At 48.1% G+C, this 15,079-nt stretch overlaps 1 protein-coding gene across 8 annotated transcripts in view; it reads left to right on the top strand.

Annotated features, from left to right (window-relative positions):
- The window catches only part of SZT2 (SZT2 subunit of KICSTOR complex), a 2,035,845-nt gene that overhangs the window by 973,005 nt on the left and 1,047,761 nt on the right, over nt 1-15,079 (top strand). For all 8 annotated transcript variants that reach the window (XM_069642429.1, XM_069642432.1, XM_069642427.1 and 5 more), the window contains one exon: nt 9,468-9,557. In XM_069642429.1, the coding sequence (XP_069498530.1) occupies nt 9,468-9,557 (90 nt within the window). The remainder of the gene's footprint in view (nt 1-9,467; nt 9,558-15,079) is intronic.

The following is a 15,079-nucleotide window of genomic DNA, read 5'->3' as shown; positions in this document are numbered from 1 at the left end:
ATGCTGGCGGCGCTACGGCTGACGCTGACGCCGATTCTCTCGGCGCCGATTCGTTCGGCGCCCTCGACGCCTTTCGGCCGGTGGTGTCGGGGGGGCCCTGTGGCATGGGGGAAGCCCCTAGAAAGGCTCTGGCTAAGGTCAGGCATAGCTTTGGTCCCCAGGTGCCTTCCTCTCACTGCCTGGAGTATATTTCAGAGGTTGATGAGGGCTCTGATGAGGGCTTGGTTCCGGATAGGGTGCCAGATGAGCTTATCTTGGGCCATAGCTAATTTGAAGACCTGAGACAGTCACTGCATGATGCCAGTGGATTGGACACCTCTCCGGAGGTGGAGTTTTGTAGGCCTCAGCCTGGCACTCATGCCGATTCTTCGTACCGGCGCCTCATGTCTCGGGTCACGGAGTACTTGGTATGGTCGGCTCCCCCAGGGGATTTTGTTCAGGATGATCTTACGGACATTCTCGATCTTGGTCCCCCCACTGACCCGGTACTGCCGTTTCATATGGCTCTGCAGAGAAGGGTGGCGGTGGATTGGACTGCTCCGGAGAGTCTCCCGGCAGTGGGCAAGTCTTTGTCGCGAAAATACCTTCCAGCCAGTAGCGACCCCTGCTACTTGTCCAGGCACCCAACTCCGGAGAGTTTGGTGGTGCAGGCGGCTACGGCCCCAGCAAAGCAGGCGACGCGTCCGGATAGGGACGACAAACGTTTTGATGGCTGGGCGAAGAAAGTGTTTTCTTCAGGGGGTATGGCGCTTCAGGCGGCCAACTCCGTATGTGCCTTGTCTCGTTTGACACAGACTCTGTGGAACTGTGTTGCATTAGCGGCTGAACATATTCCCGAAGGGGACGAACGGGACGTTTTCCTTGCTATGGTCCAGGATGGCAAGGATGCCATGTGTGAGGCCGTTCAGTCGGGTTTGGACATGGCAGATTGTGTCAGCCTGTCCATGGCGGCGAGCACCGTAATACGCAGGTTTGCGTGGTTGCGGAAGTCGGTGTTCGCTCCTGATGTACAGTCCCGGCTCCTCTACATGCCCTTTGACGGTGAACATCTTTTTGGCAGCAAGGCTGACGTGAGCCTTGAGAGGTTGCAGACCTCCAAAGCTGCAGCGAAGTCGTTGGGCGCTGCAGTTCGACAACCTCTGCCTTTTCGTCCTAGGGGACAACAATGGAGGGGAGGTTCCTTTCGTTATTGCTCATTCTTCAGTAAAGCGAGAGGAGTTGTCAGTCAAAGAGGCCACCATAGGAGTACCAGAGGTGGAAAACAGGGTACTCGAGGTGCCAAAGCCGCTCGGGCAATGGCCTCTTTGCCCTCAGGCAACGCCGCAGCCACTACCACTCAGTCATGAGGCCATGTCCCATGGTTCGCCGGTTGGGGGACGGCTGGCGCAGCATCTTGGAGTGGCGTGCCATTACTTCAGATGTGTGGGTTCTGGAGATCATAACCCATGGCTACTGTCTTCCCTTTCGGCAGAGGCCTCACGACAATCCACCTGGGAACCTCTCTTTGAAGAGTCCGGATCCGCTCCTAGCGCAGGAAATTCAAGCCCTGCTGGAGAAAGGCGCCATAGAACTGGTGACTGTAGCGGAGAGGAACAAGGGATGGAATTTCCCTTATTTTTTGACTTTGGAAGAAAGACATGGGATTGAGACCCATCATGGACTTGCGCAGTTTGAACAAACTCCTGCGGAAGGACAAGTTCAAGATGGTCACTCGCTCTCAAGTCCTCCAGGCCCTTCAACTTCAGGACTGGTTGGTGTCTCTCGACCTCAAGGACGCTTACGTCCATGTGCCGATCCATTCCAAGCACAAGAAATACCTGAGGTTCGCGGTTGGCGACTCACACTTTCAGTTTCGGATCCTGCCGTTCGGATTGACCTCCGCCAAAGGGCTTTCACCAAGCTCATGGTGGTGGTGGCAGCGCATCTCAGGAAAGGGATGATTCACGTCTACCCCTACCTGGACGATTGGTTGATCAGGGGGAGCTCTCCCGAGCAAGTCCTGGATCATCTGTCCGTCACCTGCCACTCCCTTCACAAGCTGGGCTTCTCCCTCAATTTAAAGAAGTCCCATTTGACGCCAAAACAGCGGCTCCAGTACATCGGAGCAGTGCTTGACATATCCCTGGGGCTGTGTTTTCCTCCCCAGGTGAGGGCTCTTCACATTAAGCAGATGGTGCACAAGTTTCAACTTGCCCAGACGCTCCCGGCATTCGAGTTCTTGAGGTTGCTCGGCCTCATGGCATCCTGCATTCTTCTGGTGCCAGAGGCTCGTCTGCAGATGAGATATTTGCAGTGCGCACTGAAGACGCAGTGGTCGCAGTCTTCCGGCAGGATGTCGGACCCTGTTCAGGTGCCGCCCTTCGGTCGCCCAGGACCTTCTGTGGTGGGCCGTCGAAGGCAATCTGATGAAGGGGGCTCCGTTTTGGCTTACCTCGCCGGAGGTGACGATCGTGACGGACGCATTCGTCACAGGATGGGGAGCTCATGCCAACGAGTTGACAGTCAGCGGTCGTTGGTCTCCTTCGGAGTCCAGACTCCATATCAATCTGTTGGAGCTGAGGGCCGTCAGGCTAGCCCTGAAGGCTTTTCTGCCGACTGTGCGAGAAAAGAGTGTCCTGATCCTGACGGACAACACGGTGGCCATGCACTACCTCAACAAAAAGGGGGGGGCAGGATCACTTCTTCTGTGCAGGGAGCGATGCAGCTCGAGTTCTGGGCCATCCAGCAGGAAGTTTCGATCTCGGCTGTTCATCTGGCCGGAGACGACAACGAGACGGCAGACGCTTTGAGCAGGCAGAGCACGATCTCTCAAGAGTGGGAGCTGGCTCAGGAGATTCTCCTGGAGATCTTCGCCCTTTGGGGGACCCCTCAAGTGGATTTCTTCGCCTCCAGTGTCAACCGGAAGTGCGAAAGGTTCTGCTCGTGGGAATTTCCTCCAAAAAGAGCCTTAGGAGACGCGTTCGTGGTGAAGTGGTCATTCCCACTGCTGTACGCGTTTCCTCCAGTCCCCGTCATCCCGCAAGTACTGCGGAGGTTACGGAGGTTCGGTTCCCGGATGATCCTCATTGCTCCGGCATGGGCCCGGAGGACGTGGTACCCGGCCCTTCTCGACTTGTCCATCTGCCCTCCACGTCGTCTTTCCTACCGAGACGATCTGCTCTCACGGGAGGGGGGGGGGGTCAGGTTCTCCATCCAGAGGTCAGAACACTCAACCTTCACGCTTGGCTTCTGAAAGGTTGAGGTATAAGGATTGGGACCTCCCTAAAGACGTGTTGGAAGTGTTGCTCTCGGCCAGACGGCCGGCAACAAAGTCTCTGTAACGTTGCCATTGGCGTAAATTCATCGACTGGTGCAGAGTTAAGAATGTGGATCCTTTTGAATGTGACATTCCCATGGTTCTGTCTTTTTTGCTTTCTTTGGCCCACAGGGGCTTGCAAGTGGGTACCATTAAAGGTTACCTGGTGGCGCTGTCCATATTTAAGCGAAGAATGTTCCTATTTTAGGATTCCTTTGATTTCTCAGTTTTCGAAAGGGCTCACTAATGTGTTCCCTCCGTCACCTTTTCTGGTGCCCGGTTGGGATTTGAACCTTAAGTTCTTATGGGTGCTCCGTTTGAGCCTTTGCATTCTTGCCCTTTGAGACCGTTAAGTCTTAAAACTGTGTTTTTAGTTGCGGTTACTTCCGCTCGCAGAGTGAGTGAGTTACATGCACTTTCAGTTAAGGCACCCTTCACTGTGTTTCATAAGGACAGGGTTGTCCTTCGAGTTCGTCCTTTCTTTCTTCCGATGGTGGTTTCGGAATTTCATTTGGGCCAGAAGGTTGTTCTTCCGGCATTCTATCCTCCTCCGCATCCTGTAAAGGAAGAGGAGAGGCTCCATAGGCTTGATCCTAGGAGAGCATTGAGCTTTTATATTTCATGCATGTCCCGGGTCAGAGTGGACGATCAACTCTTCATTGGTTACGCTGGAAAACGTTTGGGACAAGCTCTGACGAAACAGACTTTGTCTCGTTGGATTCTTTTGGCTATCTCCGAGTGTTACCGCTTGGAGGGTAAGGACCCACCGGCTGGCTTGTGGGCCCATTCTACCAGGGGTATGGCTGCATCTACTGCCCTACAGAGGGGTGTTCCTATTCGTAACATCTGTGATGAAGCCACCTGGGCTTCTGTACATACTTTTGTACGTCACTACTCCCTCGATTCCATCCGAGGACAGGATCTGGCCTTTGGCAAGGCAGTCCTTTATTCCGCAATTTGATTGGGCATGCTAAATTTGTGTTCTAAATTCTTTTCCCACCTCCTTGCTTTGGTACTGCTTTGGGAGTCTGTCAAAGATATGGAATACGTCGGAGGACCCAATCCCCTCGAAGAACAAGTTACTCTCTTACCTGGTAACGTTTTTTCGATGGGATGGTCCGACAACGTATTCCATATCGCTCCCTCCCTACCTTCCCCGCTGCAGAATTTCTTATGCGATTGCAGTTTATGTTTCTGCAAGGCCTTGTGTGTCTGACTGGCAGAAGACTGGTGGCACACGTTCTGGGGGAAAAAACTACAACTGAGGCTACGGGCGTTGTGCGTCCTACTTATCACATCGTGTGACGTCGGCCGTCGGTGGAGGTCCTCGGGGACTGCGTATTGACGTCATCAACGTAGGACGCAAACGGCGAAAATTTTCCGAAGCAGTGGTGATTACTGTCAAAGATATGGAATACGTCGTCGGGCCATCCCATCGAAAGAACGTTACCAGGTAAGAGAGTAATTTGTTCTTTGATGTATAACTGTATTTGAATGTACTTGCTGTCTTACTTAATATTGATATTTATTTATATCACGCTCATACACGTGTTTCACTTGAATTATTAGTGTTGCTCTGTGTGGCTAGAGTGTAGCCCTAGACCACTCTAACACTTTTCCTGATACTAACCCTTGACTGGTCGCCGCTCACCTTTCTTGATTAGGTTTTTGGCGAACCTCTGTCTTCCCTGTTTACCATAAACAGGGTAACCTCACGAAATCCTCCAAACAGGACTCGTTTAGGGATTCCATTTTAATGGTCACAGTAAGAAAGGAAGGATTGAAAGAATGCACTAAACAATTTGGTCTAGAATAAATTGGAACTGCATCATGCCAGCTTTTCACCTTACAAAGGCAGCAAGAGAAGAGTGAGGAATCTCTCCTGTGAGGCCCGCCAAGGTAGCAGTATCTAAAAATAAAATAAAATGAATGTGTGTAAGGGAATAGTGGTTGAAAAACTATTTACAAATAACATTAACAATTTTTAGAGCCTTTCGGAATTTAGATCCATGTATGGAAGAGGGAAAGGAGTCAATGCAGTCCTATTCAACTATTAAGTAACATAACAAACGTACGATTTTGTCTTTTTATCCTCCAGGCATGATGCTTGCTGATTACAATTGTACAGTGACACTGATGTATGAGTTATATAAAGATGACATAATGAAACTAGTTTCATGAGGTAAAGGAAGTTTACAGAGAAACAACCTGTAAATCAGCGTTTTGTTTTAGACAACATGTCTTCTCCTCTCCTCGGCATGCACCAAATTGGTGATCCTACGGTTTTATCTGTCATGAATGTCTCCCTTGATAACTCCAGGTTTTAGAATATGTTGAATAGTGACCAAAAAATATATGAATAGTGGAAATTCCCAGATACTGTTCTTGTATTAATACAATGAGCATGTATAAACCATTGACTGTTTAGGTTTGGAAAATGTATTAAGTATTTACATGCCAGTGTCAAAACTGGAATTGATGTAGCAGGACCTGGAAGTAGCTTTTGGATGTTAGGATTTTCCTCTGACCAGGAGTTACTCAAGCGTGACCTCAGAGCTAGTATTTATTCATTTATATACAGGAGGAACAGTGCCTTTTTATTTATTTTATTTTGCATTTATTTGCAGCGCACATAACCCATGGGTATCTAGGCGCTAGTTTCGTTGAATTGCGGAATTGCGGGTTACTTATAACGTGTTCTGTTTTTTCAAGTGCGGATTTGGGATTCAGCGTGATCTTACTTCCAAGACCTGCGCGTTGCCACAGAGCTATCCTCCCGTGATCACAAAAAAACCTGCCATAGATATAAAATCAGAATTGATGGAAAGCCGTGAGCTTCTTACAACACAATGAGTTCAATTGCCGTTTTGTCCATGGGGAGGAGTAAATGAAACAGTCACCAAGGACAATATATTGGTGGACTTACATAGAGTAAGGGTAATCAACATTAGACCTGTTTAAGTGCAGTTAGAAGGGTACGGCCAGCTGTACCCTGGATCTGACCATGATGGATTAAGTTCCAGAGTGGAGGGCAGAGAAAGTGAGAGACAGAGGCAAGTTAGAGGCGTGGGAAAAATGTTAGCTAGAACGCAAATGAGAAGTAGGTTAAGAGGTTAACTCTGAGGTGAGGAGATAGGCTGTTAGTTTGGTTTGGGACTTTTAGGACTGTTTCTCTGATGTCCGGGGGTAGAGAATTCTATGCAAGTAGAGGGAAAGAGCGGAAGCGAGGCGAAGCACCGCGAGGCCGAGCTGCCTCAACAGTAGTTGAGGAGGCAGATCCTGAGATTATGACAAGGTTTGTAGAGTTGGATAGAGGCGAATAGATATGGTGGTGCCTTACTATGGATAGAATGTGAACCACGCAAAGACATTTAAATCTGGCCCTGTTTTTTATAGTCCTCTATCCAGGCTGGTGATGGTACAAGGAAGTAGGTGTGAGGTGACGGAGTTCAAAAGGAGTCCTGGTAGCGAAGTCAACGATCTTGTTGAGAGGTCAGAAAGCATAGTTGAAGGCCAAATAGGATGCTGGCACAGTAGTCCAGTTTATAGAAGACCAGAGTATTAAATTTCAGTCTCTCGAATGAGTGCCTGAAAGATGGGGGGAACATGATTGCTTTTTTGCCAAACTATGGCATGCACCCAAAAATGCACATCCTTTGACGCCTTCTTTCTATTGCTTTGTTGTTACGTGTTTTACTATATTGCTGACTGTGCCTGTTGAATTTTGTCTCTTGGCTTGTTTTTTAGAGATCTTACAGGGGTACCCCTTAATTATACAGATACCCCTAATCACACCAGAATGAATGCACCCGTCTATGGAAGCAAGGCCAAGAGTCTTATCTTGCAAGGATAACAAATGTATTCATTACAGAATGAGGATGGAGCAAAGAACTCTGCTCCCTGAACGGCATCTTCTGTCCCTCTTCCGTTCCAAGCTCCTGCAGACGGGAGCTTCTATACTCTTAACTTGCTGTAGTGGCATCTCCGGAGACTGGCATGGCTCCATCCATAACCGTCCTTCTTCCCTACAAGGGGTGCTGCAGTCTGTCTTCCTTCATGGTCGGATTTCAGTTTAGGACATACTGCTACCCTTTGCAAGAATACACTGTAGCTCCTATTTTTCATCATTTTGCTTGCTACATTATGAACATTTATATATAAAAACATTTTCCCGTCATGCTCTCCCCATTTCATTCATACGACTGATATTTTGACCTGATCTTTTAATCTTGTCAAAACCTTGTTTTCCATAATTCTGCATTGTGTGCATGAACCTTAGCCTGCCTGGGCTCTTTGTCAGAAAGCAAACAGCTGCTGAGTTACGTGCTGGCCTGCCAGAGGTAGCAAACTCCACAGTAATGCCTGTAGGCTATTTTTAGTGCAGGCCTCATTCCTTTTGGCAGAGAGCCTGCTTCTACTGTACTTTTTAACATCTACCAATTTATTCAGCTAATAGTTATTTGCACCGTATATTTAAATAACTGCCTTCTGTTAGTGCCCGCCCATGTCTGTGTGTGTCATTATATTTGCATTAAAAAAGTTTTTCCTAGTCATCCTCCTCCCCTGGTCTCCTTGAGTGCCTAGAAACAATCAACAGAAGTCCTGCCTAATTTTATAGCACTTGGGAGTACGGGAAGGAACTGGTTCCTTCCCAACAATCTTCACTTTTTCTCTTCTCCTTAAATTTATTTCCTTTTTACTGTTTTTACGACAGTTCTTCCCTTTTGCTGCTACTTCTCATTTAGTCTTCACATATCTTTGTTGCTACTTCATAACTGCCACAACATTTATCGGCTGCTGCTGCTCCTTTTGTATGATCCAATCTTGGTTGCTTTCTTTCTATCTGCTGCTCTTGCAGAATGAGGTACTTATACACAGTATATATGAAACTAGCTGTTATACCCGGCGTTGCCCAGGCTTTCATTCCCTCATAGGTACAGGTAACTGTGTAAACTTTGGTGCAGATTGGTGAAACAGTGTGGAATTGTATAAGGAAAATGCTTCGCCAAGCCACAAAACATTTTTGACCTTTGCTGAAATCTGGGCAAAGGGATGGGGCATCCAAATGTTATATAGCCAGTAATGTCCGGAGGGTCCTAACAGGTGACTGTGCAACATTTGGTGCAGATTGGTGAAACAGTGTGGAATTGTATAGGGAACATACATGAAGCCACAAACCCACCAAAAACAAACTGTAATACTCCGCAGCTTCCACTAGATGTCGGCCTATGCACAGCATGTGAATCTAAGCAGATACAAGCATCAGAAATACGATTACGGTGAGTAATGTATCCCATATCTAACTTTGAGAGGAGATACAACTATGTCCATTCATGCTTTTCCTGTCTTCTAGTGCTTTATTATTGCAACTTCTATGTACATTCTCAGATATATATATATAATTACGGTCAGACATGTATAATTGTATGGCTCCAATTGACATGGGACGATCAAACGGAGCTACTAGTAGCTGTTGGTGTCATGTTAACCAGGCTCTTCTAGGCCCTGAACTGTATCTATATGGCTCCTAGCAGTTTCCAACCCTGAAATGTCTTTATTCTACCCAAAGGAAACCCAGTTGCAAAAGCCCCATCTACTGCCTCTGAAGAATGTCCAAATCATGGGACTGAAACATGCAGCGTGTGCCAAGATTCTTCCTTTAACTGTATATACATTTGGTGGAAAGAGTTCAACTTGTCCATTATGCCAACTGAGTGATAGTCTTCTTTTAAAAGCCTCTGAATTTACCTATTACTCACATGTATTGTTTGTTGTATCGTTTTCGAAAAACAGCATTTTATGTAGAGTGGTGAAGGTAATGTCTTTAGCCAAGGGTTTTCATTGGGGAGATGTGGACAATAAAACAGTCCACAGATAAGTTTATAAATATATTTGAATGAATGATGTGACAGTAACATTTCCACTATTCGCACAATAAAGACACATCCAGGAGACTGTAGGGGTTTAGCGGTCTTAGTTTTAGGAATGTACCCTGAATATGCTTGTTCTTTTTACTGAGCCTCTCTCAAGAGTTGCAGATGCATTGAGGCTTTCCAGAATCAATGGAGTGCGTCTCTCAGGAGTGTCTTGGGCATGGGTCTGGCAGGATAGTATGTTAGGTCTTCCATGGATGGAGTTTTGACTTCCACATCCTTGTGTTACTTTTCTCTAGGATAAATTTCTGCAAATTGGAAGACTGCATTTTAAGACCGTTCCTTCAAACCCACATTATTTCTTCTACTGCCCCCCCTCGTCTAAGAAGGTAAGTCAATCATAAAACGTTAATTGCAAATGGTCATTGACAATTCTATTGGGATTTGTGCTCTGAGGGGCTAGCTTTCGATGTCTCTCTTGTCAATTGACACAATTAGTTTACCAAGGAAGGATGCTGTTATATGTTCGGCAAGTTCTATTTTATATTTGTCCTCATATTGACATCCCGTTTTTGCAGTTGTTGTTTTTACTTCATGGATGATGCTTTGCTATGTTCAGCTGATGATTAAAACGTGGCTGGTACCTGGTGAATACTTGATTGTTTTTTTTCCCCCTAATGGGTCCCATCTGTCCACAGATTGTTTTCCTTCTCTATGCATAGACCAATATCATAATCCAAAAATCTTAGGATAATCCTTCTGGGTCCAGCAGCATTACGGGACACATTTAAAAATATTGTAGAAATTTAGAAGTGAAAAAGAATTCCAAATCGCCATTGTTATTGTTTTTGCAACACATCCATAAATGAGTAGCACTTAAAATCAAGTATGCATCTTTTATATTGTTGTAAATTACGCAGCTCTCTTTGATGTCCACATCTAGATCAGACCCTCCATTCTTTTTTCCACCCATTCTGAAAAGATCCCAGAACAGAGAGGGCTTGCTGTAAAGACTGGAGGGGGGTGTCTGTACTTCTGCTCACTATATGGTAGAGGAGAGGCACAGAGGACCCCAGCCAAGATTCTCTATTATTGGTACGTGGTCGAGCAATCAAGGCCTAGCTTCTCAGGAGGTGATGCAGGCTGGTTCTTAAGTACAGTGTAGTCCCCAAGCCCCCACAAAGGAATGCCCACACACAGTCTTTATATAATTAATATTCAAAGGTATGTACACTACCACAATAACTCATTTTGTACTCAGAAATCAACAATGGTAAATATATACAATTCTGAAGTGGTACCACCAATATTATCAGATCTCATTAAAGTGCATCAACTATCCTGTTAGAATGTCACACAGACCAATAACAAGGAAGCCAGCAATAGAGATAGGAAGGAAAGCAAGATGGTTGAAACAATAGGCAGAATTCTGGCCCCTACCAATAGACACAGTTCTGTATGGAGATCCCCCCCACCTGGGCAACCTGTAAAATAAAGATATAGCAAAAGCTCAGTCCATATATTGCTCAATAGTCTTATTCTCTCCTATGTTTCTACCCACCCAATGTACCTGGTGAAGCAGAGTTGGTTGATCCTTCTTGAGTGACTCCCTTTAAAGCAGGAGTCACGGATCGTCGAGAGGCGTCGAAGAAGGTGAACTTGGCGTTGACGGCGTTGATGATAAGTTCGAGAGTGTCGAGGCCACGGCGTCGATCCAGGCGGTGCTCGTCAGCGACGTCCTGCGAGGATGAGGTGTGCGGGCACCCCGGCGAGTGGTTGTTCAGGACTGCAACGAGTTTCTGAAGAACTGTGGCCCGACAATGGCGTTGAGTCGTCGAAGTGTTTGTGGTCTCTGGGTGGCGGGAAACCCACCGGCGGATTCTCGTCGACACGTCGGCGTACTCGACTTTCTCCGGCGGGAAAAAGCGGTCGTCGGTGCGGACAAGGGAGTCCTTCGATTCAACAGTCTTAGGCAAAGGAGCGGGCGGCTCTGGTCGTCGGTGGCACGGTGTCAAGCTGTCCCCTCTTCTGGGGCAACACGGCTTCGATGGGCCTCCAGCGGTTACGGCGATACTCCGAACCCTGGGCGACGGCAATGGACTTCGACGGCGGCGATGTCCGGGTGCTTCACTTCGTTCTCCTCGGCTGCCCCGTCTCGGGTCGGCAGCCTTTCGAGGGGTTGACTTCCAGGGAGCTTCGGCAAAGGTTAGCGGTGCTTGATGGTCCCTCGGAGCACGGGAAGGGGTCGCCTTACCAGGTCCTCTCAGATCAGTCCTTGACGAATTCGTCAGCTTTCAGATCGAATTGAAGCAAATGCAGCAGCAAGTCTTCTTCCAGCTGGATGTCGAGGATCAGCAGTTCCAGTTACTCTTCAAGTGTGAACAATTTCCAGTGGTGAGAGGTCCCCAGATATACTATTCTGTCTCTCATCCACACTGCTGGCTCACACTCAGCAGCCAATTATACAGAGGGCATTCATGCAGTCAGTCAGCCAGTCAGGCCTACAGTGCATTCAGGCCCCACTCCTCCCTCTCAGACACTCACAACAAGGAATGTGGATTGGGACAAGTACCCAGCCATTCAACACTACACACTGCATTCGTGCTAGTTGCGGGCAGGGCTGTCTCAGTCTTTGTCTCTCATACTAGAAACCAGACAGCCACAACAAGAAGTGCATATTGGTCACACACTCCATTCACCCAGGTCCCACCCACAGGGTGTACCCACAACATGCAGTCACTGGGAAGGCTCCAGCCAGTCTGGCTTGGCCTTCACAACAACACCATATATGGAACTTCCACCCAACAGCCAGTCAGGGGGAAGGGACAGAGTCAGGGCTTCCCAGGACTTTGGGAAAACAAGGTAACAGGCAATAGAAAGCAAGAGGCCACAGGGGCCATCTTGTTCCTATCAGGAATCAACTGATTCCAATGGCAGGGCCTGGGTATCCCAAAATGGAGGATACTCAGAGCACCTGTCAAATTCAGCATGGAGCTACCACCAGCCCATACCCTGCTCTGTGGGCCACACACAGGTGCCCAAAAACATACACTAGGGGCACAGGGTTGAACCCCCACCCATGGGTGCCATAAGGGTATCCCATGGGTCTGTACACCAAACCAAAACCAGGAAGAGCTGCACTGCCAGGAGCCCCACATGGACTCCTGGGCAGAAAATAATACAGAATACAAATGAAAAAGGACTACAGGACAAGGACAGGTAGCCCTGTTCCTCCAATGCATTTCCAGCATCACACTCGCCTGAGATCATTTTCCAATGGTTTTGCCCACTATTTAATGTATTGTATTGTAAGGATATTTCTGATGCTTGTGTAATCTGCTTAGATCACATGCTATGCATAGGCCGACATCTAGTGGAAGCTGCGGAGTATTGCAGTTTTCAAAACTCGAAAATGGACGTCGAAATAGGGCGTGCCAGTAATACTATCCCTAGTGTGACGTCCCCTGAACCCATGATCCCTCACGTGTGTAGGTCCCTCAGATTGTTTTTTTCTGCCATTGTGAGCGTTCGCATATAAGCAGAGTGCATTTTCGGCTTACGCCATTGAAATTACAAAGTATTAAGATTAGTATTTCTTTACCGATGCCGTGCCTCGACGTGGTGAAGACTTAAGAAAGGACAAGACTGATCGAAGACCTCGACAGCACCACCCGGCAGTGGAAGATCCATCGGGCTTCGGCCTTAAAGTAGGGAGATTGGGTGGTTGTCATAACATCATGTATTTTCCCACCCTTTCCCAGAGTCGCCCGGCTGGCTGCCCCCGTTATGGAGCGTACTCCTTTTAAATTCTGTCCGTCCTGCAATAAAAAATACACGTGGGTCGACAAGCACAAGGTGTGTAACCTTTGCTTGCATCGAGACCACAACGATGCTCATTGTCGGGCCTGTAAGTTGCACTGACCCAAGACCCTCAAGGATAGACGTACAAAATGTTGGGCCCATCACGCCATGCAGGCCGAGGCCTCCATGGACATAGAAGGGGCATCCAGCGGTGGCTGCAACGCTGTTCTCTCGGACGGCGAGGGTGACGGGGAACCTCGACGTTCCCCAGTGCCAGTCCCTGACCCTAACAGACAGGCTGGCGGTCCTGTTGCGGGGAAGACACCCGGCGACAAAGGCACCACATTCCCCACCCTAAGCGCACTACCCGCGGCGGCGTGTGTGTATTCACACGCCGAGAGTCGACGGCAGAGGGTAAATCCTCGGATTTGCGGTCCTCTGAGCACCCCGAGCAGCCGCCTCATGACAAGCCCGCTAAAACAAAGCATGCCGGACTCAAAACTCCATCGCCCGGCATGGCGACGTCGAAAAACGTCGCACAAGCCGTTCCTGTAGTCGAGACTCGACCTAATGTCCCCAAGCCCCCTACTACAGACCCTAGCTCTAAAAAAACCTTTGCACAAGAGCAAAGATCATAGGGACAAACACAGATTCAGTTCCCCTCATAAGGACAGGGACCCAGGGGATAAAAGGGGAAAAACTAGTGAAGAGCCTACTAGCGAACAGCCTTCTACCCCACAGGAACCTATTCCTGTACAAGACATTATAGATGAGCCTGATCCTACACATCAGCCTAATCCTATCTATTTGGAGGAAGAGGAGTTATATAGTGAAATACCTGCCTCTACCCTTACACCTGCCTCTACCTACCAAGGGATTATCCCCAGTCCAGCTAATTGGTCTGCCCAAGATATAGAAAGAGTTATGCAACGCATGACTTTTCTAGCAAATTTTTTCGAGGGACACCCTTGGCTCTCCAATTTCTGGCAAACACGCCTCCCACTAACCAGGCGTCAACATCGGCATTGACAAAGTCGATGCAGGGGATGTTCAGCAGGACACCGAGTCGGTAGTCTTTGCCATGGATTCTCCGGCCCACAAGACTCTAGCTTCCCCGATTCCCAGATAGACAACCGGCCCTTAGTCAATGACATACTTCTCAGGGCTGCTGAACACTTTGGGATTGAAACACAGGAAACCCAACAAGATAAGGATTTTGGAGAAAACATCTTGGGGATAAGAAGCCGACTTCTCAATTTATACCCCTACTCAAGTCGGTACAAAGAAGGATTCAGCCATCTCTCTAGATGCCTAATCAGACCAGGGCAGTAAACCGCAGAATCGAAAAACTTTTTTGACCAGCGCCTTCCGACCCTTTGTATATAAGGGGCCACCTTAGACCAGACTCTCTAGTACTTACTACTACCCGCAATTCAGCCGATACCCCCTTGGCCTCGTCCGAAGCTTCTCCGGACAAGGAAAGTAAGAAACTGTATAATATGGGCATACCAAGCACGCATAACTAATAATTCCACCTTACTAGCAAGCTATGACTGCACAAAGTGGGACGAGGTTACAGCCCTTGTTGAATCAGCGCCAGAACCACTTAAGTCCAAACTCACCCTTGTGGCTGCCAAAGGCAGAGCAACAGCTGGCATCCTACTAAAGAACAACTTTGACGCAGCAGGGAACGCTGGGCGCGTTATTGCTGAGACCACTATCCTGAAACGTCATGCCTGGTTTAGACAGTCGGGTTATAAACTAAAAACTCAGGCTACCCTGCTCAACATGCCTGTTGTGCCGAATGTTTTGTTTGGGAAAGCAGTTGAGGATGGTCTTAAATCCGACATGGAGGATTATGAAACACTTAAATCCCTTGGCCAGCTGACAAATAGACTAACCAAAGGCATGGAAATAATTTTCGGCCTTTTCATAGCCAAAACACACAAAGAGGCACCGGATACAGTCAGAGCCAGGGTTCCTCGTGGAACAATAGTCAACAGGCATTCCAGGGTTACCCCAGGGGTCAGCGCAGAGGTTGTGGAAAAGGGAGAGGCTCCCCCACCAGAGGTGGAGGAACACCCTCCAAACAATGACACCCCACTACAGG

The sequence above is a fragment of the Ambystoma mexicanum genome, chromosome 1q (genome assembly GCF_040938575.1).
Source record: "Ambystoma mexicanum isolate Mex_15411 chromosome 1q, UKY_AmexF1_1, whole genome shotgun sequence".
Taxonomy (NCBI): domain Eukaryota; kingdom Metazoa; phylum Chordata; class Amphibia; order Caudata; family Ambystomatidae; genus Ambystoma; species Ambystoma mexicanum.
The sequence above is the reverse complement of the archived record's forward strand: the minus strand, read 5'-3'. Positions and strand labels throughout refer to the sequence as shown.